This window comes from Rana temporaria (genome assembly GCF_905171775.1).
Source record: "Rana temporaria chromosome 2 unlocalized genomic scaffold, aRanTem1.1 chr2h, whole genome shotgun sequence".
Taxonomy (NCBI): Eukaryota; Metazoa; Chordata; class Amphibia; order Anura; family Ranidae; genus Rana; species Rana temporaria.
This window is the reverse complement of record NW_024404413.1, coordinates 740904-761124: the sequence shown is the minus strand read 5'-3', so window position 1 is coordinate 761124 and position 20221 is coordinate 740904. Positions and strand designations below refer to the sequence as shown.

Below are 20221 nucleotides of genomic sequence, written 5' to 3'. Positions count from 1 at the left end.
TCTTATAGACGCTCCCCCCCAGACACGTAGTTCTAATAGACACTCCCCCAAGACACATAGTTCTAATAGACACTCCCCCCCAGACACGTAGTTCGAATAGACACTCCCCCCAGACACGTAGTTCGAATAGACACTCCCCCCAGACACGTAGTTCGAATAGACACTCCCCCCAGACACGTAGTTCTAATAGACACTCCCCCTAGACACGTAGTTCTTATAGACGCTCCCCCCCAGACACGTAGTTCTAATAGACACTCCCCCAAGACACATAGTTCTAATAGACACTCCCCCAAGACACATAGTTCTAATAGACACTCCCCCCCAGACACGTAGTTCGAATAGACACTCCTCCCAGACACGTAGTTCTAATAGACACTCCCCCCAGACACGTAGTTCTAATAGACACTCCCCCCAGACACGTAGTTCTAATAGACACTCCCCCCAGACACGTAGTTTGAATAGACACTCCCCCCAGACACGTAGTTCTAATAGACACTCCCCCCAGACACGTAGTTCTAATAGACACTCCCCCCCCAGACACATAGTTCTAATAGACACTCCCCCCCAGACACGTAGTTCTAATAGACACTCCCCCCCAGACACGTAGTTCTTATAGACACTCCCCCCCAGACACGTAGTTCTAATAGACACTCCCCCCAGACACGTAGTTCTAATAGACACTCCCCCCAGACACGTAGTTCTAATAGACACTCCCCCCAGACACATAGTTCTAATAGACACTCCCCCCCAGACACGTAGTTTGAATAGACACTCCCCCCAGACACGTAGTTTGAATAGACACTGCCCCCCAGACACGTAGTTCTAATAGACACTCCCCCTAGACATGTAGCCATAGTACATCTATGACCTGTACTAGAGTGACCACACCCACTCTTCATACTGTATATACAGTAAGGAGGAGCAGCGTAGTCCCCCTACATACTCATCTCAGTAACATGTCCTCCGCCGCTTACCGGAGCCGTCGGCACAGCAGTATGTTTTTTGTTTTTTTTTCTCCTTGAGACAGATGACATCTTAACATTTCCTGCTGCAGTTTATCGTCCAGCATAGCCAAAGTCTCCTTTCTTTATTGCATGTATAAAATATTAGATCCCATTGATTACAGGATGTACACATGTCAAGGGTCTCCAAACTGTGGCCCTTTGCTTGCCTTTATGTGGCCCTTTGCTTGCCTTTATGTGGCCCTTTGCTTGCCTTTATGTGGCCCTTTGCTTGCCTTTATGTGGCTCTTTGCTTGCCTTTATGTGGCCCTTGGGGCACTACTCCTCCAAGTGACACCGAGGATGGGGCATCGTTTTTTATTCAGCCATTTTCTGCTCTCGCTGGCCACAGCCTGGCCCCCGCTAAAGCCTGAAGGACAGTAAATTGGCCCTTTGCTCAAAGTTTGGAGACCCCTGGTATAGGTGATGTAGTTTGCAGACCCCGTTGGTAAATCTTATCCTTTTTTTTTTTTTCTGCAGGTTTCCGCAGACTGTGCCTGGACGACCTCCGCAAAGCGCACATCGTACGCGACGTTCAGCAGTACATCCTGTGCCGCCTGGACTGCGAGGAGACCCTGCGGCAGCACCTGACCCTGGACACCGCCGAGATGCTTAACCAGCTTCACATAAAGAGCAACGGCTGCTTCCTGTACCTGAAACGCGTACTGGACGGAGTGTCCGAGGGCACCATCCTCCTCCGAGAGGTCCGCCATATCCCCGGCACTCTGAACGGGCTATACCTGTGGCTGTGCCAACGCCTGTTCTCCGGGCGCCAGTTCTGCCAGGTGCGGACGCTGCTGAATGGCGTCCTGGCGTCGCCATCTCCGATCTCGCCTTCCCAGCTGCACAGAGCCGTGTGGACCAAACAAATGAAAGGCTGGAGCACCGAGGACTTTAACAAGGTCTTGGAGTCTATCTCCCCCCTGCTTGGCCCGGCAGGGGTCTCTCGAAGCGGGCTGGTGCTCTTCCATCACAGCTTCTCAGAGTGGCTGCTGGACGTCAAGTACTGCACACAGAAGTATCTCTGCAGCATACCCGAGGGCCACAGTATGCTGGCCATGAGCTTATCAACAAGGGCACCCGACCTGTCCCCCACCGAGGTCCAACAACTCGCCAGGCACCTCTTGCTGTCTGATCTCCGAGGGCTGGACCCATCTCACCTGGCTCTATGGCTTTTGTGGACCAGGGTGCCCGTGTCGGACTGCCTGGCCTCGGACATTCCTCTAGAACTAGAAGTTTTGCAACTGCTGCTCTTGGCAAAATCCACAGTAGATGGAGTTTCGGCTGTAGAAGACTCCGGGGCTCTGAGAAGGACCCTGGAGCGTGGCGGCTCTATGGAAATGTTATTGGACGGTGGAAGCAGCCTCAACAAACAGGATCGAGCGGGACGGACCTTGCTGGCTGCAGCTGCCCATGCTGGGAACCTGGAAGTCGTGACCCTAATGATTTCCAGAGGAGCTAGTCTAGAGTCCACGGATGAAGATGGCCAAACTCCTCTAGGCCTGGCAGCTCACCAGGGCTACCTCTGGGTGGTTGAGATCCTTCTGCAACACGGTGCCCGTCATGATCACACGGACAGTCGGGGGTGGACTCCCCTGCGAGCTGCCTCTTGGGGAGGCCACACAGAGGTGGTGGAAGCACTTCTTGCTGCTGGAGCTCAGCCTGACATCTCTGGCTGTGACGGACGCACCGCACTCAGGGCAGCGGCCTGGGGAGGGCATGAGGGGCCCGCAAAGGCCCTGCTAAGAGCTGGAGCTGGGATAGACCAGGCTGATGTGGAGGGCAGGACTCCCCTCATGGCTGCCGCATATATGGGCCATCGCTCAGTGGCAGAACTCTTGCTGGAATCTGGGGCTAATGTGAATACATGTGATTTAGAGGGCCGGACTGCCCTTGCCGTAGCCTGCCTGTGCATGCCCTCTGGGAACACCTATCCGGAGATGGTATCTCTGCTTCTGGAACATGGTGCAAATCCAGAGCTGGAAGATAAAGAAGGGGTCACACCACTACTGGTGGCTGCTTATGAGGGGAAAGAAGAGGTGGCGGAGCTTCTGCTTGAGGCGGGTGCTGACCCTGATAAACCTGGCAAAGGTCATATGACGCCGCTACTTGCCGCCGCCTTAGGGGGCCACGCTGAAGCGGTGCGGGTCCTGCTTCTATGGGGCGCTGCAACTGACATTATGGACACGGAGGGGAGGACGCCACTCCTCTTGGCATCTGCTGCTGCTGGAGGAGAAGAGGCCGCCAGGGTCTTGCTGGACAGGGGGCTTAACGAAAATCACCAAGACATACTGGGATGGACTGCACTTCACTGGGCCGCCTGTGAAGGACGGAAAAATGTGTGTCGCACCCTGATAGAAGGAGGAGCCAAGCTGGGCATGAGAGACAGCGAGGGGAACACCCCGCTCCTGCTGGCAGCTCAGGAAGGGCACACAGGCTGTGTAGATTTTTTGATTAACCGCGGGTCCCCGGTAGACCAGCGCGGCAGTGACCAAATGACGGCTTTATGCTTTGCTGCTCTCGGGGGCCACAAGGGCACCGTGAAATTACTACTGAAAAAAGAAGCAGACCCCGATGTTAAAGCCAGTCAAGGAAAGCCCCTCCTGTACCTGCTGGCCCTGCAAGGACTGACAGACGTGGTGGAAATTTTGCTTGACTATAGAGCCAACCCCGAGTTAAGAGACTCGGAGGAACGCACGGCTTTGCACGCCTCCTGCTGGCAAGGAGACTGGGAAATGGCACGGATTCTTCTACAAAAGGGTAAAGCCAACTGCAATGCCTTCGACAAGGAAAGGAGGACTCCGTTACACTGCGCCGCATGGAGAGGGCATGTCAATATCGCCCACCTTCTTCTAGAGAACGGGGCTTTTATCGATGCACAGTGTTCACAAGGTGCTACCCCTCTCTGTATCGCCGCCCAAGAGGGACATGAAGAGCTGGCCCGGGTGCTGCTGGAGGAGGGCAAGGCTAGCCCCTTCCATGCAGACCATTATGGCCGGACCCCAATAAGGGTTGCAGCCAAAGGAGGACACATGGCAATTGTAAATCTCTTGGAGAAACATGGCGTTCCACCATACCAAGGCTTGATAGGAAAGCGTCCCCAGAAAGACACTAATCACAAGGAAGTGGTGGAAGGGACTGTTGGTAGCTGGTCTACCCTATCTCCAGTGTCCACAGGTAGCCAATCACTGGACAACTCTCTAAAGAGCTCCAAAGGATCAATATTAACATCCTCCACCTACCACTCCCAGGCGACTGTGCCGGCAGACAGTCTAACTTTTACTCAGCAGGTTCAGCAGCACTCTCTTCCTCGCAGCCGTTCCCGTCAAGCCGTGGCCCTCACCGGCATGCTTAGTGGCCCGGTTCCTCAACTTAAGACCAGTCACATTTCAGGCTTGGATCAGACCCCCAACCTGCATCAAGATCTTTCCCGATCAGACGTGATTGGTGCTCCCTCTCAAAACCCAAGTTCCCCTGAGCGGGATTCAAAAAGGAACGGGATTCTCACCAACCCAAAATATGGAAGCCCCACCTATTCCCGTTTCAAGGCAGGAGATTATGCCCCTCCTCCAAACAGGAACTCCAGCGCCAGGTCTTGCAGCAGGACAGCAGACCCCGGGGATGACCAAAATAAGAGTTCTGGATATTCTTCAAGCCAAGCTGGCACCGAGAGGGAACTCTCCTTCCGAAAGACTGTGGACTCTGCCGAAAACACGAAAAATATTGTGCAATTTGCCGTTAAAAGCGGGAGACCGGTGCCTTCGCCCCAGATCATTGGGACTTCTATGTCTTCTCCAAAGAATAGTCCCACTTCTTTCACCCCCTCCAAGAAAACTGTGGAACCTGTTTATTCTCCAAATAAGTCCCCAAATCCTATGTCGCCCCCTTCAAGGTGCGAGGACCCAGTCTACTCTGCAAAAAAGCCTGTGGACTTTGTATACTCTCCTAAGAGAACTGCAGACGAGGCGTCCTCGCCCACCAGAACCACAAAGGACTCGCCGTTTTGTGGGACCAGGGACCAAACTGGCTCGCCGAGCCCATTGAACTCTCCAGTTATCTCCATGACCACTATGGACCCTCAACTCCACCTCAAACAAGCCATCAAGCTGCAATTCGAGGGTCGCACATGCGGGTTTAACTTCAGGAAGGAGACTCCGCTGTGAGGTAGGTACATTAACTGCATGTAGTTTATCACTTTCTTCTGTATGTGTTTAAATTTGTCAGCTGGCTTTAAATATTTTTTAACTATGGTTTAAACTAGGGATGCACCGATATTGGTATCAGTATCGGCGCTGATACTGGCCATTTTAGCGAGTATCGGTACTTGCGAAAATGCTCCGATTCTGTAAACCGGTACCGGAAGTGATGTCGCTTGGAAGAGGACCGCCTCCTCCTCCCCTCCGGACAGTGCCATCCCTGCCTCTTCCTACCCTTCGGACAGTGCCATCCCTGCCTCTTCCTACCCTCCGGACAGTGCCATCCCTGCCGCCTCCTCCCCTCCGGACAGTGCCATCCCTGCCTCCTCTTCCCCTCCGGACAGTGCCATCCCTGCCTCCTCTTCCCCTCCGGACAGTGCCATCCCTGCCTCCTCTTCCCCTCCGGACAGTGCCATCCCTGCCTCCTCTTCCCCTCCGGACAGTGCCATCCCTGCCTCCTCTTCCCCTCCGGACAGTGCCATCCCTGCCTCCTCTTCCCCTCCGGACAGTGCCATCCCTGCCTCCTCTTCCCCTCCGGACAGTGCCATCCCTGCCTCCTCTTCCCCTCCGGACAGTGCCATCCCTGCCTCCTCTTCCCCTCCGGACAGTGCCATCCCTGCCTCCTCTTCCCCTCCGGACAGTGCCATCCCTGCCTCCTCCTCCCCTCCGGACAGTGCCATCCCTGCCTCCTCTTCCCCTCTGGACAGTGCCATCCCTGCCTCCTCCTTCTCCTCCCCTCTGGACAGTGCCATCCCTGCCTCCTCCTTCTCCTCCCCTCCGGACAGTGCCATCCCTGCCTCCTCCTCCTCCCCTCTGGACAGTGCCATCCCTGCCTCCTCCTTCTCCTCCCCTCTGGACAGTGCCATCCCTGCCTCCTCCTCCTCCCCTCTGGACAGTGCCATCCCTGCCTCCTCCTTCTCCTCCCCTCCGGACAGTGCCATCCCTGCCTCCTCTTCCCCTCCGGACAGTGCCATCCCTGCCTCCTCCTCCTCCTCCCCTCCGGACAGTGCCATCCCTGCCTCCTCCGGACAGTGCCATCCCTGCCTCCTCCTCCCCTCCGGACAGTGCCATCCCTGCCGCCTCTTCCCCTCCGGACAGTGCCATCCCTGCCTCCTCTTCCCCTTCGAACAGTGCCATCCCTGCCTCCTCTTCCCCTCCGGACAGTGCCATCCCTGCCGCCTCTTCCCCTCCGGACAGTGCCATCCCTGCCGCCTCTTCCCCTCCGGACAGTGCCATCCCTGCCTCCTCTTCCCCTCCGGACAGTGCCATCCCTGCCTCCTCTTCCCCTCCGGACAGTGCCATCCCTGCCTCCTCTTCCCCTCTGGACAGTGCCATCCCTGCCTCCTCTTCCCCTCTGGACAGTGCCATCCCTGCCTCCTCCTCCTCCCCTCTGGACAGTGCCATCCCTGCCTCCTCCTTCTCCTCCCCTCCGGACAGTGCCATCCCTGCCTCCTCCTTCTCCTCCCCTCCGGACAGTGCCATCCCTGCCTCCTCCTCCTCCTCCCCTCCGGACAGTGCCATCCCTGCCTCCTCTTCCCCTCCGGACAGTGCCATCCCTGCCTCCTCCTCCTCCTCCCCTCCGGACAGTGCCATCCCTGCCTCCTCCGGACAGTGCCATCCCTGCCTCCTCCTCCCCTCCGGACAGTGCCATCCCTGCCGCCTCTTCCCCTCCGGACAGTGCCATCCCTGCCTCCTCTTCCCCTTCGAACAGTGCCATCCCTGCCTCCTCTTCCCCTCCGGACAGTGCCATCCCTGCCGCCTCTTCCCCTCCGGACAGTGCCATCCCTGCCGCCTCTTCCCCTCCGGACAGTGCCATCCCTGCCTCCTCTTCCCCTCCGGACAGTGCCATCCCTGCCTCCTCTTCCCCTCCGGACAGTGCCATCCCTGCCTCCTCTTCCCCTCCGGACAGTGCCATCCCTGCCTCCTCTTCCCCTCCGGACAGTGCCATCCCTGCCTCCTCCTCCTCCTCCCCTCCGGACAGTGCCATCCCTGCCTCCTCCTCCCCTCCGGACAGTGCCATCCCTGCCTCCTCTTCCCCTCTGGACAGTGCCATCCCTGCCTCCTCCTCCTCCCCTCTGGACAGTGCCATCCCTGCCTCCTCCTTCTCCTCCCCTCCGGACAGTGCCATCCCTGCCTCCTCCTTCTCCTCCCCTCCGGACAGTGCCATCCCTGCCTCCTCCTCCTCCTCCCCTCCGGACAGTGCCATCCCTGCCTCCTCTTCCCCTCCGGACAGTGCCATCCCTGCCTCCTCCTCCTCTTCCCCTCCGGACAGTGCCATCCCTGCCTCCTCCTCCTCCTCCCCTCCGGACAGTGCCATCCCTGCCGCCTCTTCCCCTCCGGACAGTGCCATCCCTGCCGCCTCTTCCCCTCCGGACAGTGCCATCCCTGCCGCCTCTTCCCCTCCGGACAGTGCCATCCCTGCCTCCTCTTCCCCTCCGGACAGTGCCATCCCTGCCTCCTCTTCCCCTCCGGACAGTGCCATCCCTGCCTCCTCTTCCCCTCCGGACAGTGCCATCCCTGCCTCCTCTTCCCCTCCGGACAGTGCCATCCCTGCCTCCTCCTTCTCCTCCCCTCCGGACAGTGCCATCCCTGCCTCCTCTTCCCCTCCGGACAGTGCCATCCCTGCCTCCTCCTCCTCCTCCCCTCCGGACAGTGCCATCCCTGCCTCCTCCTCCCCTCCGGACAGTGCCATCCCTGCCTCCTCTTCCCCTCTGGACAGTGCCATCCCTGCCTCCTCCTCCTCCCCTCTGGACAGTGCCATCCCTGCCTCCTCCTTCTCCTCCCCTCCGGACAGTGCCATCCCTGCCTCCTCTTCCCCTCCGGACAGTGCCATCCCTGCCTCCTCCTCCTCCTCCCCTCCGGACAGTGCCATCCCTGCCTCCTCCTCCCCTCCGGACAGTGCCATCCCTGCCTCCTCCTCCCCTCCGGACAGTGCCATCCCTGCCGCCTCTTCCCCTCCGGACAGTGCCATCCCTGCCTCCTCTTCCCCTTCGAACAGTGCCATCCCTGCCTCCTCTTCCCCTCCGGACAGTGCCATCCCTGCCGCCTCTTCCCCTCCGGACAGTGCCATCCCTGCCTCCTCTTCCCCTCCGGACAGTGCCATCCCTGCCTCCTCTTCCCCTCTGGACAGTGCCATCCCTGCCTCCTCTTCCCCTCTGGACAGTGCCATCCCTGCCTCCTCTTCCCCTCTGGACAGTGCCATCCCTGCCTCCTCTTCCCCTCTGGACAGTGCCATCCCTGCCTCCTCCTCTTCCCCTCTGGACAGTGCCATCCCTGCCTCCTCCTCCTCCCCTCTGGACAGTGCCATCCCTGCCTCCTCCTTCTCCTCCCCTCCGGACAGTGCCATCCCTGCCTCCTCCTCCTCCTCCCCTCCGGACAGTGCCATCCCTGCCGCCTCCTCCCCTCCGGACAGTGCCATCCCCGCCTCCACAGTGCCACCCCTGCCTCCTCCTCCCCTCTGGACAGTGCCATCCCTGCCTCCTCCTCCCCTCTGGACAGTGCCATCCCTGCCTCCTCCTCCCCTCTGGACAGTGCCATCCCTGCCTCCTCCTCTCCTCTGGACAGTGCCATCCCTGCCTCCTCCTCCCCTCCGGACAGTGCCATCCCTGCCTCCTCCTCCCCTCCGGACAGTGCCATCCCTGCCTCCTCCTCCCCTCCGGACAGTGCCATCCCTGCCTCCGGACAGTGCCATCCCTGCCTCCTCCTCCCCTCCGGACAGTGCCATCCCTGCCTCCTCCTCCCCTCCGGACAGTGCCATCTCTGCCTCCTCCTCCCCTCCGGACAGTGCCATCCCTGCCTCCTCCTCCTCCCCTCCAGACAGTGCCATCCCCGCCTCCACAGTGCCATCCCTGCCTCCACAGTGCCATCCCTGCCTCCTCCTCCTACCCTCCAGACAGTGCCATCCCCGCCTCCACAGTGCCATCCCTGCCTCCTCCTCCCCTCCGGACAGTGCCATCCCTGCCTCCTCCTCCTCCTCCCCTACAGACAGTGCCATCCACGCCTCCACAGTGCCATCCCTGCCTCCTCCTCCCCTCCGGACAGTGCCATCCCTGCCTCCTCCTCCCCTCCGGACAGTGCCATCCCTGCCTCCTCCTCCCCTCCGGACAGTGCCATCCCTGCCTCCTCCTCCCCTCCGGACAGTGCCATCCCTGCCTCCTCCTCCCCTCCGGACAGTGCCATCCCTGCCTCCTCCTCCCCTCCGGACAGTGCCATCCCTGCCTCCTCCTCCCCTCCGGACAGTGCCATCCCTGCCTCCTCCTCCCCTCCGGACAGTGCCATCCCTGCCTCCTCCTCCCCTCCGGACAGTGCCATCCCTGCCTCCTCCTCCCCTCCGGACAGTGCCATGCCTGCCTCCTCCTCCTCCCCTCCGGACAGTGCCATCCCCGCCTCCTCCTCCCCTCCGGACAGTGCCGTCCCTGCCTCCTCTTCCCCTTCGAACAGTGCCATCCCTGCCTCCTCTTCCCCTCCGGACAGTGCCATCCCTGCCTCCTCTTCCCCTCCGGACAGTGCCATCCCCGCCTCCACAGTGCCATCCCTGCCTCCTTCTCCCCTCCGGACAGTGCCATCCCCGCCTCCACAGTGCCATCCCTGCCTCCTCCCCTCCGGACAGTGCCATCCCTGCCTCCTCCTCCTCCCCTCCGGACAGTGCAATCCCTGCCTCCTCCTCCTCCTCCTCCCCTCCGGACAGTGCCATCCCTGCCTCCTCCTCCCCTCCAGGCAGTGCCATCCCTGCCTCCTCCTCCTCCTCCTCCCCTCCGGACAGTGCCATCCCTGCCTCCTCCTCCTCCTCCTCCTCCTCCTCCCCTCCGGACAGTGCCATCCCTGCCTCCTCCTCCCCTCCGGACAGTGCCATCCCTGCCTCCTCCTCCTCCTCCCCTCCGGACAGTGCCATCCCTGCCTCCTCCTCCTCCTCCCCTCCGGACAGTGCCATCCCTGCCTCCTCCTCCTCCCCTCCGGACAGTGCCATCCCTGCCTCCTCCTCCCCTCTGGACAGTGCCATCCCTGCCTCCTCCTCCCCTCTGGACAGTGCCATCCCTGCCTCCTCCTCCCCTCTGGACAGTGCCATCCCTGCCTCCTCCTCCCCTCCGGACAGTGCCATCCCTGCCTCCTCCTCCCCTCCGGACAGTGCCATCCCTGCCTCCGGACAGTGCCATCCCTGCCTCCTCCTCCCCTCCGGACAGTGCCATCCCTGCCTCCTCCTCCCCTCCGGACAGTGCCATCCTTGCCTCCTCCTCCCCTCCGGACAGTGCCATCCCTGCCTCCTCCTCCTCCCCTCCAGACAGTGCCACCCCCGCCTCCACAGTGCCATCCCTGCCTCCACAGTGCCATCCCTGCCTCCTCCTCCTACCCTCCAGACAGTGCCATCCCCGCCTCCACAGTGCCATCCCTGCCTCCTCCTCCCCTCCGGACAGTGCCATCCCTGCCTCCTCCTCCTCCCCTACAGACAGTGCCATCCACGCCTCCACAGTGCCATCCCTGCCTCCTCCTCCCCTCCGGACAGTGCCATCCCTGCCTCCTCCTCCCCTCCGGACAGTGCCATCCCTGCCTCCTCCTCCCCTCCGGACAGTGCCATCCCTGCCTCCTCCTCCCCTCCGGACAGTGCCATCCCTGCCTCCTCCTCCTCCCCTCCGGACAGTGCCACCCCTGCCTCCTCCTCCTCCCCTCCGGACAGTGCCACCCCTGCCTCCTCCTCCTCCCCTCCGGACAGTGCCATCCCCGCCTCCTCCTCCCCTCCGGACAGTGCCATCCCTGCCGCCTCTTCCCCTCCGGACAGTGCCATCCCTGCCTCCTCTTCCCCTCCGGACAGTGCCATCCCCGCCTCCACAGTGCCATCCCTGCCTCCTCCTCCCCTCCGGACAGTGCCATCCCTGCCTCCTCCTCCCCTCCGGACAGTGCCATCCCTGCCTCCTCCTCCCCTCCGGACAGTGCCATCCCTGCCTCCTCCTCCTCCCCTCCGGACAGTGCCATCCCTGCCTCCTCCTCCTCCCCTCCGGACAGTGCCATCCCTGCCTCCTCCTCCTCTTCCCCTCCGGACAGTGCCATCCCTGCCTCCTCCTCCTCTTCCCCCTCCGGACAGTGCCATCCCTGCCTCCTCCTCCTCCTCCCCTCCGGACAGTGCCATCCCTGCCTCCTCCTCCTCCTCCTCCCCTCCGGACAGTGCCATCCCTGCCTCCTCCTCCTCCTCCCCTCCGGACAGTGCCATCCCTGCCTCCTCCTCCTCCCCTCCGGACAGTGCCATCCCTGCCTCCTCCTCCGGACAGTGCCATCCCTGCCTCCTCCTCCCCTCCGGACAGTGCCATCCCCGCCTCCTCCTCCCCTCCGGACAGTGCCATCCCCGCCTCCTCCTCCCCTCCGGACAGTGCCATCCCTGCCTCCTCCTCCTCCCCTCCGGACAGTGCCATCCCTGCCTCCTCCTCCTCCCCTCCGGACAGTGCCATCCCTGCCTCCTCCTCCTCCCCTCCGGACAGTGCCGTCCCTGCCTCCTCCTCCCCTCCGGACAGTGCCGTCCCTGCCTCCTCCTCCCCTCCGGACAGTGCCATCCCTGCCTCCTCCTCCTCCCCTCCGGACAGTGCCATCCCTGCCTCCTCCTCCTCCCCTCCGGACAGTGCCATCCCTGCCTCCTCCTCCTCCCCTCCGGACAGTGCCATCCCTGCCTCCTCCTCCTCCCCTCCGGACAGTGCCATCCCTGCCTCCTCCTCCTCCCCTCCGGACAGTGCCATCCCTGCCTCCTCCTCCTCCCCTCCGGACAGTGCCGTCCCTGCCTCCTCCTCCCCTCCGGACAGTGCCGTCCCTGCCTCCTCCTCCCCTCCGGACAGTGCCGTCCCTGCCTCCTCCGGATAGTGCCGTCCCTGCCTCCTCCGGACAGTGCCGTCCCTGCCTCCTCCGGACAGTGCCGTCCCTGCCTCCTCCGGACAGTGCCGTCCCTGCCTCCTCCTCCTCCCCTCCGGACAGTGCCGTCCCTGCCTCCTCCTCCTCCCCTCCGGACAGTGCCATCCCTGCCTCCTCCTCCTCCTCCTCCTCCTCCTCCTCCTCCTCCTCCTCCTCCTCCTCCTCCTCCTCCTCCCCTTCGGACAGTGCCATCCCTGCCTCCTCCTCCTCCTCCTCCTCCTCCTCCCCTCCGGACAGTGCCATCCCTGCCTCCTCCTCCTCCTCCTCCTCCTCCCCTCCGGACAGTGCCGTCCCTGCCTCCTCCTCCTCCCCTCCGGACAGTGCCATCCCTGGCCGGATACTGAGGCAGAGAACAGGGGGGCTCTGTATGAAGACACTCGACAGGCGGTATCCTGTCGTACTGAGCAGCAGGGCTGTCTCCCCGCACTATGCCTGCAGTCTCTAGCTGTCTCCCCGCACTATGCCTGCAGTCTCTGGCTGTCTCCCCGCACCATGCCTGCAGTCTCTGGCTGTGTCCCTGTACCATGCCTGCAGTCTCTAGCTGTCTCCCCGCACTATGCCTGCAGTCTCTGGCTGTCTCCCCGTAGCATGCCTGCAGTCTCTGGCTGTCTCCCCGTAGCATGCCTGCAGTCTCTGGCTGTCTCCCCGTAGCATGCCTGCAGTCTCTAGCTGTCTCCCCGTAGCATGCCTGCAGTCTCTAGCTGTCTCCCCGTAGCATGCCTGCAGTCTCTAGCTGTCTCCCTGTAGCATGCCTGCAGTCTCTAGCTGTCTCCCTGTAGCATGCCTGCAGTCTCTAGCTGTCTCCCTGTAGCATTCCTGCAGTCTCTGGCTGTCTCCCTGTAGCATGCCTGCAGTCTCTGGCTGTCTCCCTGTAGCATGCCTGCAGTCTCTGGCTGTCTCCCCGCACTATGACTGCAGTCTCTAGCTGTCTCCCCGCACTATGCCTGCAGTCTCTAGCTGTCTCCCCGCACCATGCCTGCAGTCTCTGGCTGTCTCCCCGCACTATGCCTGCAGTCTCTGGCTGTCTCCCCGTAGCATGCCTGCAGTCTCTGGCTGTCTCCCCGTAGCATGCCTGCAGTCTCTGGCTGTCTCCCCGTAGCATGCCTGCAGTCTCTGGCTGTCTCCCCGTAGCATGCCTGCAGTCTCTGGCTGTCTCTCCGTAGCATGCCTGCAGTCTCTGGCTGTCTCCCCGTAGCATGCCTGCAGTCTCTAGCTGTCTCCCTGTAGCATGCCTGCAGTCTCTAGCTGTCTCCCTGTAGCATGCCTGCAGTCTCTAGCTGTCTCCCTGTAGCATGCCTGCAGTCTCTAGCTGTCTCCCTGTAGCATGCCTGCAGTCTCTGGCTGTCTCCCTGTAGCATGCCTGCAGTCTCTGGCTGTCTCCCTGTAGCATGCCTGCAGTCTCTGGCTGTCTCCCCGCACCATGCCTGCTGTCTCCCCGCACCATGCCTGCAGTCTCTGGCTGTCTCCCTGTAGCATGCCTGCAGTCACTTCTGCCTGTTGCCTCCTCCTTCCCTCTACCAGCTGTCACCTCTGCCCCCATGTCTTCCAATAATTCTCCTATACCCATTATCCCCATCCTCTTCTCCCCCCCCCCCCCCAGTGACCACAGCCTTTTCCATCCCAACACTCCCACCCCACAATCCCTATTTCACCCCACTCTCAACTACCCTGCCCTCACTTAGCCCTCCCACCCTGCCATCACCCAACTCAGGAACAACCCCCCGCCACCTCCCAAACCACCCCTCTTCCTAGGCGATAGGTATCAGTATCGGTGAGTACCTGCAAAAAAGTCTCGGTACTCGTAATCGGTGTTGAAAAAATGGTATCGGTGCATCCCTAGTTTAAACATTACTGTTTTATTTTTGCCTGTGATTCCTTTAGAGAGATTTTGCCTCATTTCCTGTCTCTGTGACTCATGTACAAAAACATGCTTGTCAACAAGGTCAGCAACAAAAATATTGGCCAACGTTTTAAAAATCCCAACTCGAGCCACAACGTTCTCTTGGGTTTTGATGGATTTGGGAAGGGTTAGAGTAGCCATTCTCAATGGGGGTTCATCCAGGGGTTGCTCGGGGACATTATTTGGCCAGCTGTGTGACACCAATGATCTTGTTGGCTGTCTAAAAGAGGGGGCATTCTTCCAGCTGACCCCCCCCCCCCCAGGGTTTCTGTGAAATCTGAAAATCATTGCAAGGTTTCCTCTGGGGCAGATATGGAGCCATAATTAGGTGATTTTTCAGGACAGGAAGTGAGGTGAACTCTCCTTAGTGTGAAACACAGTTGGCAATAAAAAAACATGGCAGAGGTTCTAATCCTTCCCCACACTAACCAACACCAACCACCTAAAATGTTTTGGCTGATGTTGAACTTTATAGGAAGACACAGAGCTTTTGTGTAGGGTCATTGTCAAGGAAACGGGGGTGACCTAGACCTACTTGGGTATCCCAATAGTACCCGGATCTACTTGGGTGTCCCAATTGGACCTGGATCTAAAGCTAGACCTGCTTGGGTGTCCCAATTGGACCTAGACCTGCTTGGGCATCCCAATTGGACCTAGACCTGCTTGGGCGTCCCAATTGGACCTAGACCTGCTTGGGCGTCCCAATTGGACCTAGACCTGCTTGGGCGTCCCAATTGGACCTAGACCTGCTTGGGCGTCCCAATTGGACCTAGACCTGCTTGGGCGTCCCAATTGGACCTAGACCTGCTTGGGCGTCCCAATTGGACCTAGACCTGCTTGGGCGTCCCAATTGGACCAAGACCTGCTTGGGCGTCCCAATTGGACCCAGACCTGCTTGGGCGTCCCAATTGGACCCAGACTTGCTTGGGTGTCCCAATTGGACCCAGACCTGCTTGGGTGTCCCAGTTAGACCAAGACCTGCTTGGGTGTCCCAGTTGGACCTAGACCTGCTTGGGTGTCCCAGTTGGACCTAGACCTGCTTGGGCGTCCCAGTTGGACCTAGACCTGCTTGGGCGTCCCAGTTGGACCTAGACCTGCTTGGGCGTCCCAGTTGGACCTAGACCTGCTTGGGCGTCCCAGTTGGACCTAGACCTGCTTGGGCGTCCCAGTTGGACCTAGACCTGCTTGGGCGTCCCAGTTGGACCTAGACCTGCTTGGGCGTCCCAATTGGACCTAGACCTGCTTGGGCGTCCCAGTTGGACCTAGACCTGCTTGGGCGTCCCAGTTGGACCTAGACCTGCTTGGGTGTCCCAGTTGGACCTAGACCTGCTTGGGCGTCCCAATTGGACCTAGACCTGCTTGGGTGTCCCAATTGGACCTAGACCTGCTTGGGTGTCCCAATTGGACCTAGACCTGCTTGGGTGTCCCAATTGGACCTAGACCTGCTTGGGTGTCCCAATTGGACCTAGACCTGCTTGGGTGTCCCAATTGGACCTAGACCTGCTTGGGTGTCCCAATTGGACCTAGACCTGCTTGGGTGTCCCAATTGGACCCAGACCTGCTTGGGTGTCCCAAACTAACCTAGACCTGCTTGGGTGTCCCAATTGGACCTAGACCTGCTTGGGTGTCCCAATTGGACCTAGACCTGCTTGGGTGTCCCAAACTAACCTAGACCTACTTGGGTGTCCCAATAGGACCTGGACCTACTTGGGTGTCCCAATAGGGCCTGGATTATATTTGCAAGCCGTTACAGGGAGCAGACGATCAGTGTCCTGTCACTAGGCAGAACAGGGAGATGCCTTGTTTACACAGGCATCTCCCCGTTCTGTTGATCCGTGACACGATCGCGGGACATCGAGGTCCGCGGGTCCCGCAGACACAGTCACGGAGCTCGCAGCAGGTATCATCATAGTATCATACAATGTCCATGTGATTAAAGAACCCGCAGTACCTCCTTGCTCTACATGTTTCGCCATACGATGGCTTCTTCAGGAGGTACCCTTGATGAGTACTGCATGTATAATCACTGAATGATAAGAAAAATCTTAAAATCAGCTGCTGCATGTTTATACAGAGCGTTTTGACAGCTTGGTAACACTCCTCTGGGAAGTTCATCTATATTAGATGTAAAAATGTGACAGAATCCTTAGTGCTCTATGTTGGTTTTCCAATAACTAAGTGACCCAATGGTATTGGATATACCCACAGGCATATTGTCTTGGAATCCCTTGGTCTGCCTCCTGTGGTTTCACCAAATATCTCGCCTACAAAAATATCCTCCTGACACTTGAGCCGTATTTTCAGATTTTTATAAGATATTTATCATCGCTCAGTGATTATACATGCAGTACTCTTCAAGGGTCCTCCTGAAGAAGCCATCGTATGGTGAAACATGTAGAGCAAGGAGGTACTGCGGGTTCTTTAATCACATGGACATTGTATGATGATACTATGATGATTTTAATCATGCTTAAATAATATTTTTTTTTATATATATATATATATATATATATATATATATATATATATATATATATATATATATATATATATATATATATATATATATATATATATATATATATTTTATAAACCCATGTTGTATTTTTTTGGCACCTTAAAAGTCTCATCCTTTCTTTTTACCAAATTCTTGTTAATTTAGGGGTGAGGTGCCTTTTGGCTTTCTAACATCCAGCAATTAATAACTTTATTAACATGTAGTTACCCTAACCAGCCCTAATTAAAGTAGACATTTTCTCAGTAAAGCCGCTTTTATTTTTTATTTTTTGCCCCCTCCTTACTCAAATGTAAAACATTTTTATTAACCATTTAATATTAATATTTATTATTATATATATATATATATATATAATATTATTATTATGTGTGTGTGTGTATATGTATATGTGTATATATATATATATATATATATATATATATATATATATATATATATATATATATATATATATATATATAATTATATATAATGTGTTAAATAGTTAATATTGTTTTACATTTATTTAATATATTTTTTTTATCTATTTAAGATATATAATAAACTATATTAAATAGTTAATATTTTTATTTATTTATTTAATATAGTTTATTATTAAACCTACATTAAATAAAAAAATGTTTAACTATTTAATATTAACTAGTTAATATTGCTAGATATATATATATATATATATATATATATATATATATATATATATATATATATATATATATATATATATATATATTAAATAGATTAATAAAAATATTAAATAAATTTAAAAAAATATTAACTACCATATTTTCCGGCGTATAAGACGACCCCCTAATTTTCCAGGAAAAATTTTGATTTTGGGATATACTCACCGTATAAGACTACCCCCTTCTTACTAGTCTTTCTGGAAGCTGAGGGGGAGCCAGAACCGCTGACAGGAACAGGCTTTTTCAAATCTCACTGTGCCATTACATTACATGCCCAGACTGTGCCATTACATTACATGCCCAGACTGTGCCATTACATTACTCACTGTGCCATTACATTACATGCCCAGACTGTGCCATTACATGCCCAGACTGTGCCATTACATTACTCACTGTGCCATTACATTACATGCCCAGACTGTGCCATTACATTACTCACTGTGCCATTACATTACATGCCCAGACTGTGCCATTACATTACTCACTGTGCCATTACATTACATGCCCAGACTGTGCCACTGTGCCATTACATGCCCCCACATTGCCATTGTGCCATTACATGCCATCACTTGCCCCCACTGTGCCTGAACTTGTTGCCCCCCCCCCCCCCCCAGTGCAATAACACTCACTTTTTTTCCCCAGCGCTGACAGTGTCCCATGCTGCGATCGCGATCGTGAAGGATTTCAAAGCCGCGCCTTCACTGCAGAGTGTTCTGTGATAGGATGAACAAAAATCTTCCCAGCAGCGCCTCTGTTATGTTTCCCGCCTATCACGGACGTCTTCTCATCTCGTCCGAGGATGAGAAGGCATCTGTGATAGGAGGAACAAAGAACAGAGGCGCTGCTGGGAAGATTTTTGTTCATCCTATCACAGAACACTCTGCAGTGAAGGCGCGGCTTTGAAATCCTTCACGATCGCGATCGCAGCATGGGACACTGTCAGCGCTGGGGAAAAAAAGTGAGTACTGAGACTGTACCCGGCGTATAAGACGACCCCCGACTTTGGATGCATTTTTTTGCATCCAGAAAGTCGTCTTATACGCTGGAAAATACGGTATTTTATATATAATCTATCTATCTATCTATCTATCTATCTATCTATCTATCTATCTCTATCTCTCTATCTATCTCTCTATCTCTCTATCTATCTATCTATCTATCTATCTATCTATCTATCTATCTATCTATCTATCTATCTATCTATCTATCTATCTATCTATCTATATATTCGTAAACTATATTAAATAGATTAAAAAAAATATTAACAATTTTATATATAATCTATCTATCCTATCTATCTACCGTGTTTCCCCGAAAATAAGCCCGGGTCTTATATTAATTATGCCGACAAAAGACACAGTAGGGCTTATTTCTTTATCGTACATCACGGGACACAGAGCGGCATTCATTACTATATGGGTTATATGGAGTACCTTCAGGTGTAGACACTGGCAATCTCAAACAGGAAATGCCCCTCCCTATATAACCCCCTCCCATAGGAGGAGTACCTCAGTTTTTACGCCAGTGTCTTAGGTGTTAGTCATGGTTTAGCTTGCCTCCGCATCCTTGGGATTAGGTGAGCTACCGGTTCTGTCCAAAAAAGCCTCAGCGCTAAAGTGGTCAGTAACCGGACCCCAAACCCTTGGGGTATAGCCCATAATGCTTTTCTTTTTAGAGAGCTGGACCCTGGGCCCAGAACTTAGAAACCTTTGGGTGCCTAATGTTTCTGTTGCCAGGGTGCTATATGGGCCCAGGACAGTGGATCCTTCATAGGAACCCAGGGCCTGAAGGTCTAGACATCCCCACGGAGATGGGGGAAGATTGGGCCTCTTGCTTGGCAAAGTCCTGCGGCATGGAGCAGGTAAGTGAGGGGAAAACTTGCGGAACTTGGTTCTTAGCAGGTTTTTTTCTGGGGGGTCACAGGGGACATGCCTAAAGTTATGCACTGCATCTGGCAAACTAGTCACATATCATAAAGATAGGATGGCTCTCTATGTATTATTCCCCATAAGATGTGACCTCCCTTGTAGTGTTGGAAAAGCATTGAGTGGGGCCTGTGTTATATAAAAATATATGTGTGTGTCAGAGAGCTTTGCTTACCTGCAAGCCTCCAGGCGATGCTCCATTCAGTCTTCCTCCTCAGAGCCTGCAAGCAGGCAAAACGCTGACCTCCTCATGGTTCCAGGCTGCAGGCTGCAGTTTGCTGGAACAGAGAGGTCCCTTCCTCCCAAATCCCCCCCCTCCCCCTGTCGGGAGGGGCATTTCCTGTTTGAGATTGCTGGGGGGGAAGGGCGGGTCAGTGGCTTAAAGGAAGGGGCGGCCCTTCCTTGTTTGTTCCATTCAATACTTTGGAACTGAGGAGAAAGACCAGAGCGGCAGCACGGGGCGCCGAGGACACACAGTGGCCAGAAAGGATATTGCAGTCTTCAGAGGACTGTTTTTCAAGCCTAGAAATAGGCTGTTTCTTTTCCATCTCATAGTTTTTCTTTGCAATACTACTCAGGGGGACAGAATGTTTTTTCTTTCCTGGATTTGAAACAAAAACGAAAAAAAAAAAAAAAAAGTCATCTAGGGGAGAGGAAGCATTTTTTATCCCCCAAACAGGTGTTTGGGCAATTAACTTTTATAGTTCCAAATACCAATAGGTAGCAGGTGTACCTCGGTATTGTACCATGGCATCCGGGTCAGAGGGTACAAGAGGTGGGGATTCCCCCAGAGAGTCTGAGGTCTCAGACAAAGCTATGCCGCTGCTTTCCCCACAGGGAGCCTTGGGGCCATCGGGATCTGGGGCTGGAGCTGACGCGGGTCAGTCCAACCCTAAGATGGTCACGGAGGAGGTATTACTCACCTCTTTAAAAGAGATGCAGAAAAGCATGGGTAAAATGATAGCCGCAGCTATGCGGGGCAGTAAGCGGAATAGATCTCCGTCGCCCGAGCGCGGACCCTCAGAAGAGGAGGTCCTTTCCTCAGGGGAATTGGACGACCTCTTGGACAAGGACCAAGTAGGTTCAGGGATCGAAGATCCGGATACAGAG

At 56.0% G+C, this 20221-nt stretch overlaps 2 protein-coding genes across 2 annotated transcripts in view; both read left to right on the top strand.

Annotated features, from left to right (window-relative positions):
- LOC120921597 (ankyrin repeat domain-containing protein 50-like) overlaps window positions 1-20221 on the top strand; it is a 48685-nt gene that overhangs the window by 15646 nt on the left and 12818 nt on the right. Inside the window, exon 4 of the mRNA XM_040334103.1 lies at window positions 1482-5165. Coding sequence (XP_040190037.1) covers window positions 1482-5164 — 3683 coding nt within the window. The 3' untranslated portion in view covers window position 5165. The remainder of the gene's footprint in view (window positions 1-1481; window positions 5166-20221) is intronic.
- LOC120921613 (uncharacterized proline-rich protein-like) lies at window positions 8957-11380 on the top strand (the record flags this gene model as incomplete). The annotated part of the gene is made up of 2 exons (XM_040334119.1): window positions 8957-9016; window positions 11330-11380. Coding segments are annotated over 2 exons (111 nt in total), but the record flags the coding sequence as incomplete, so codon positions are not given.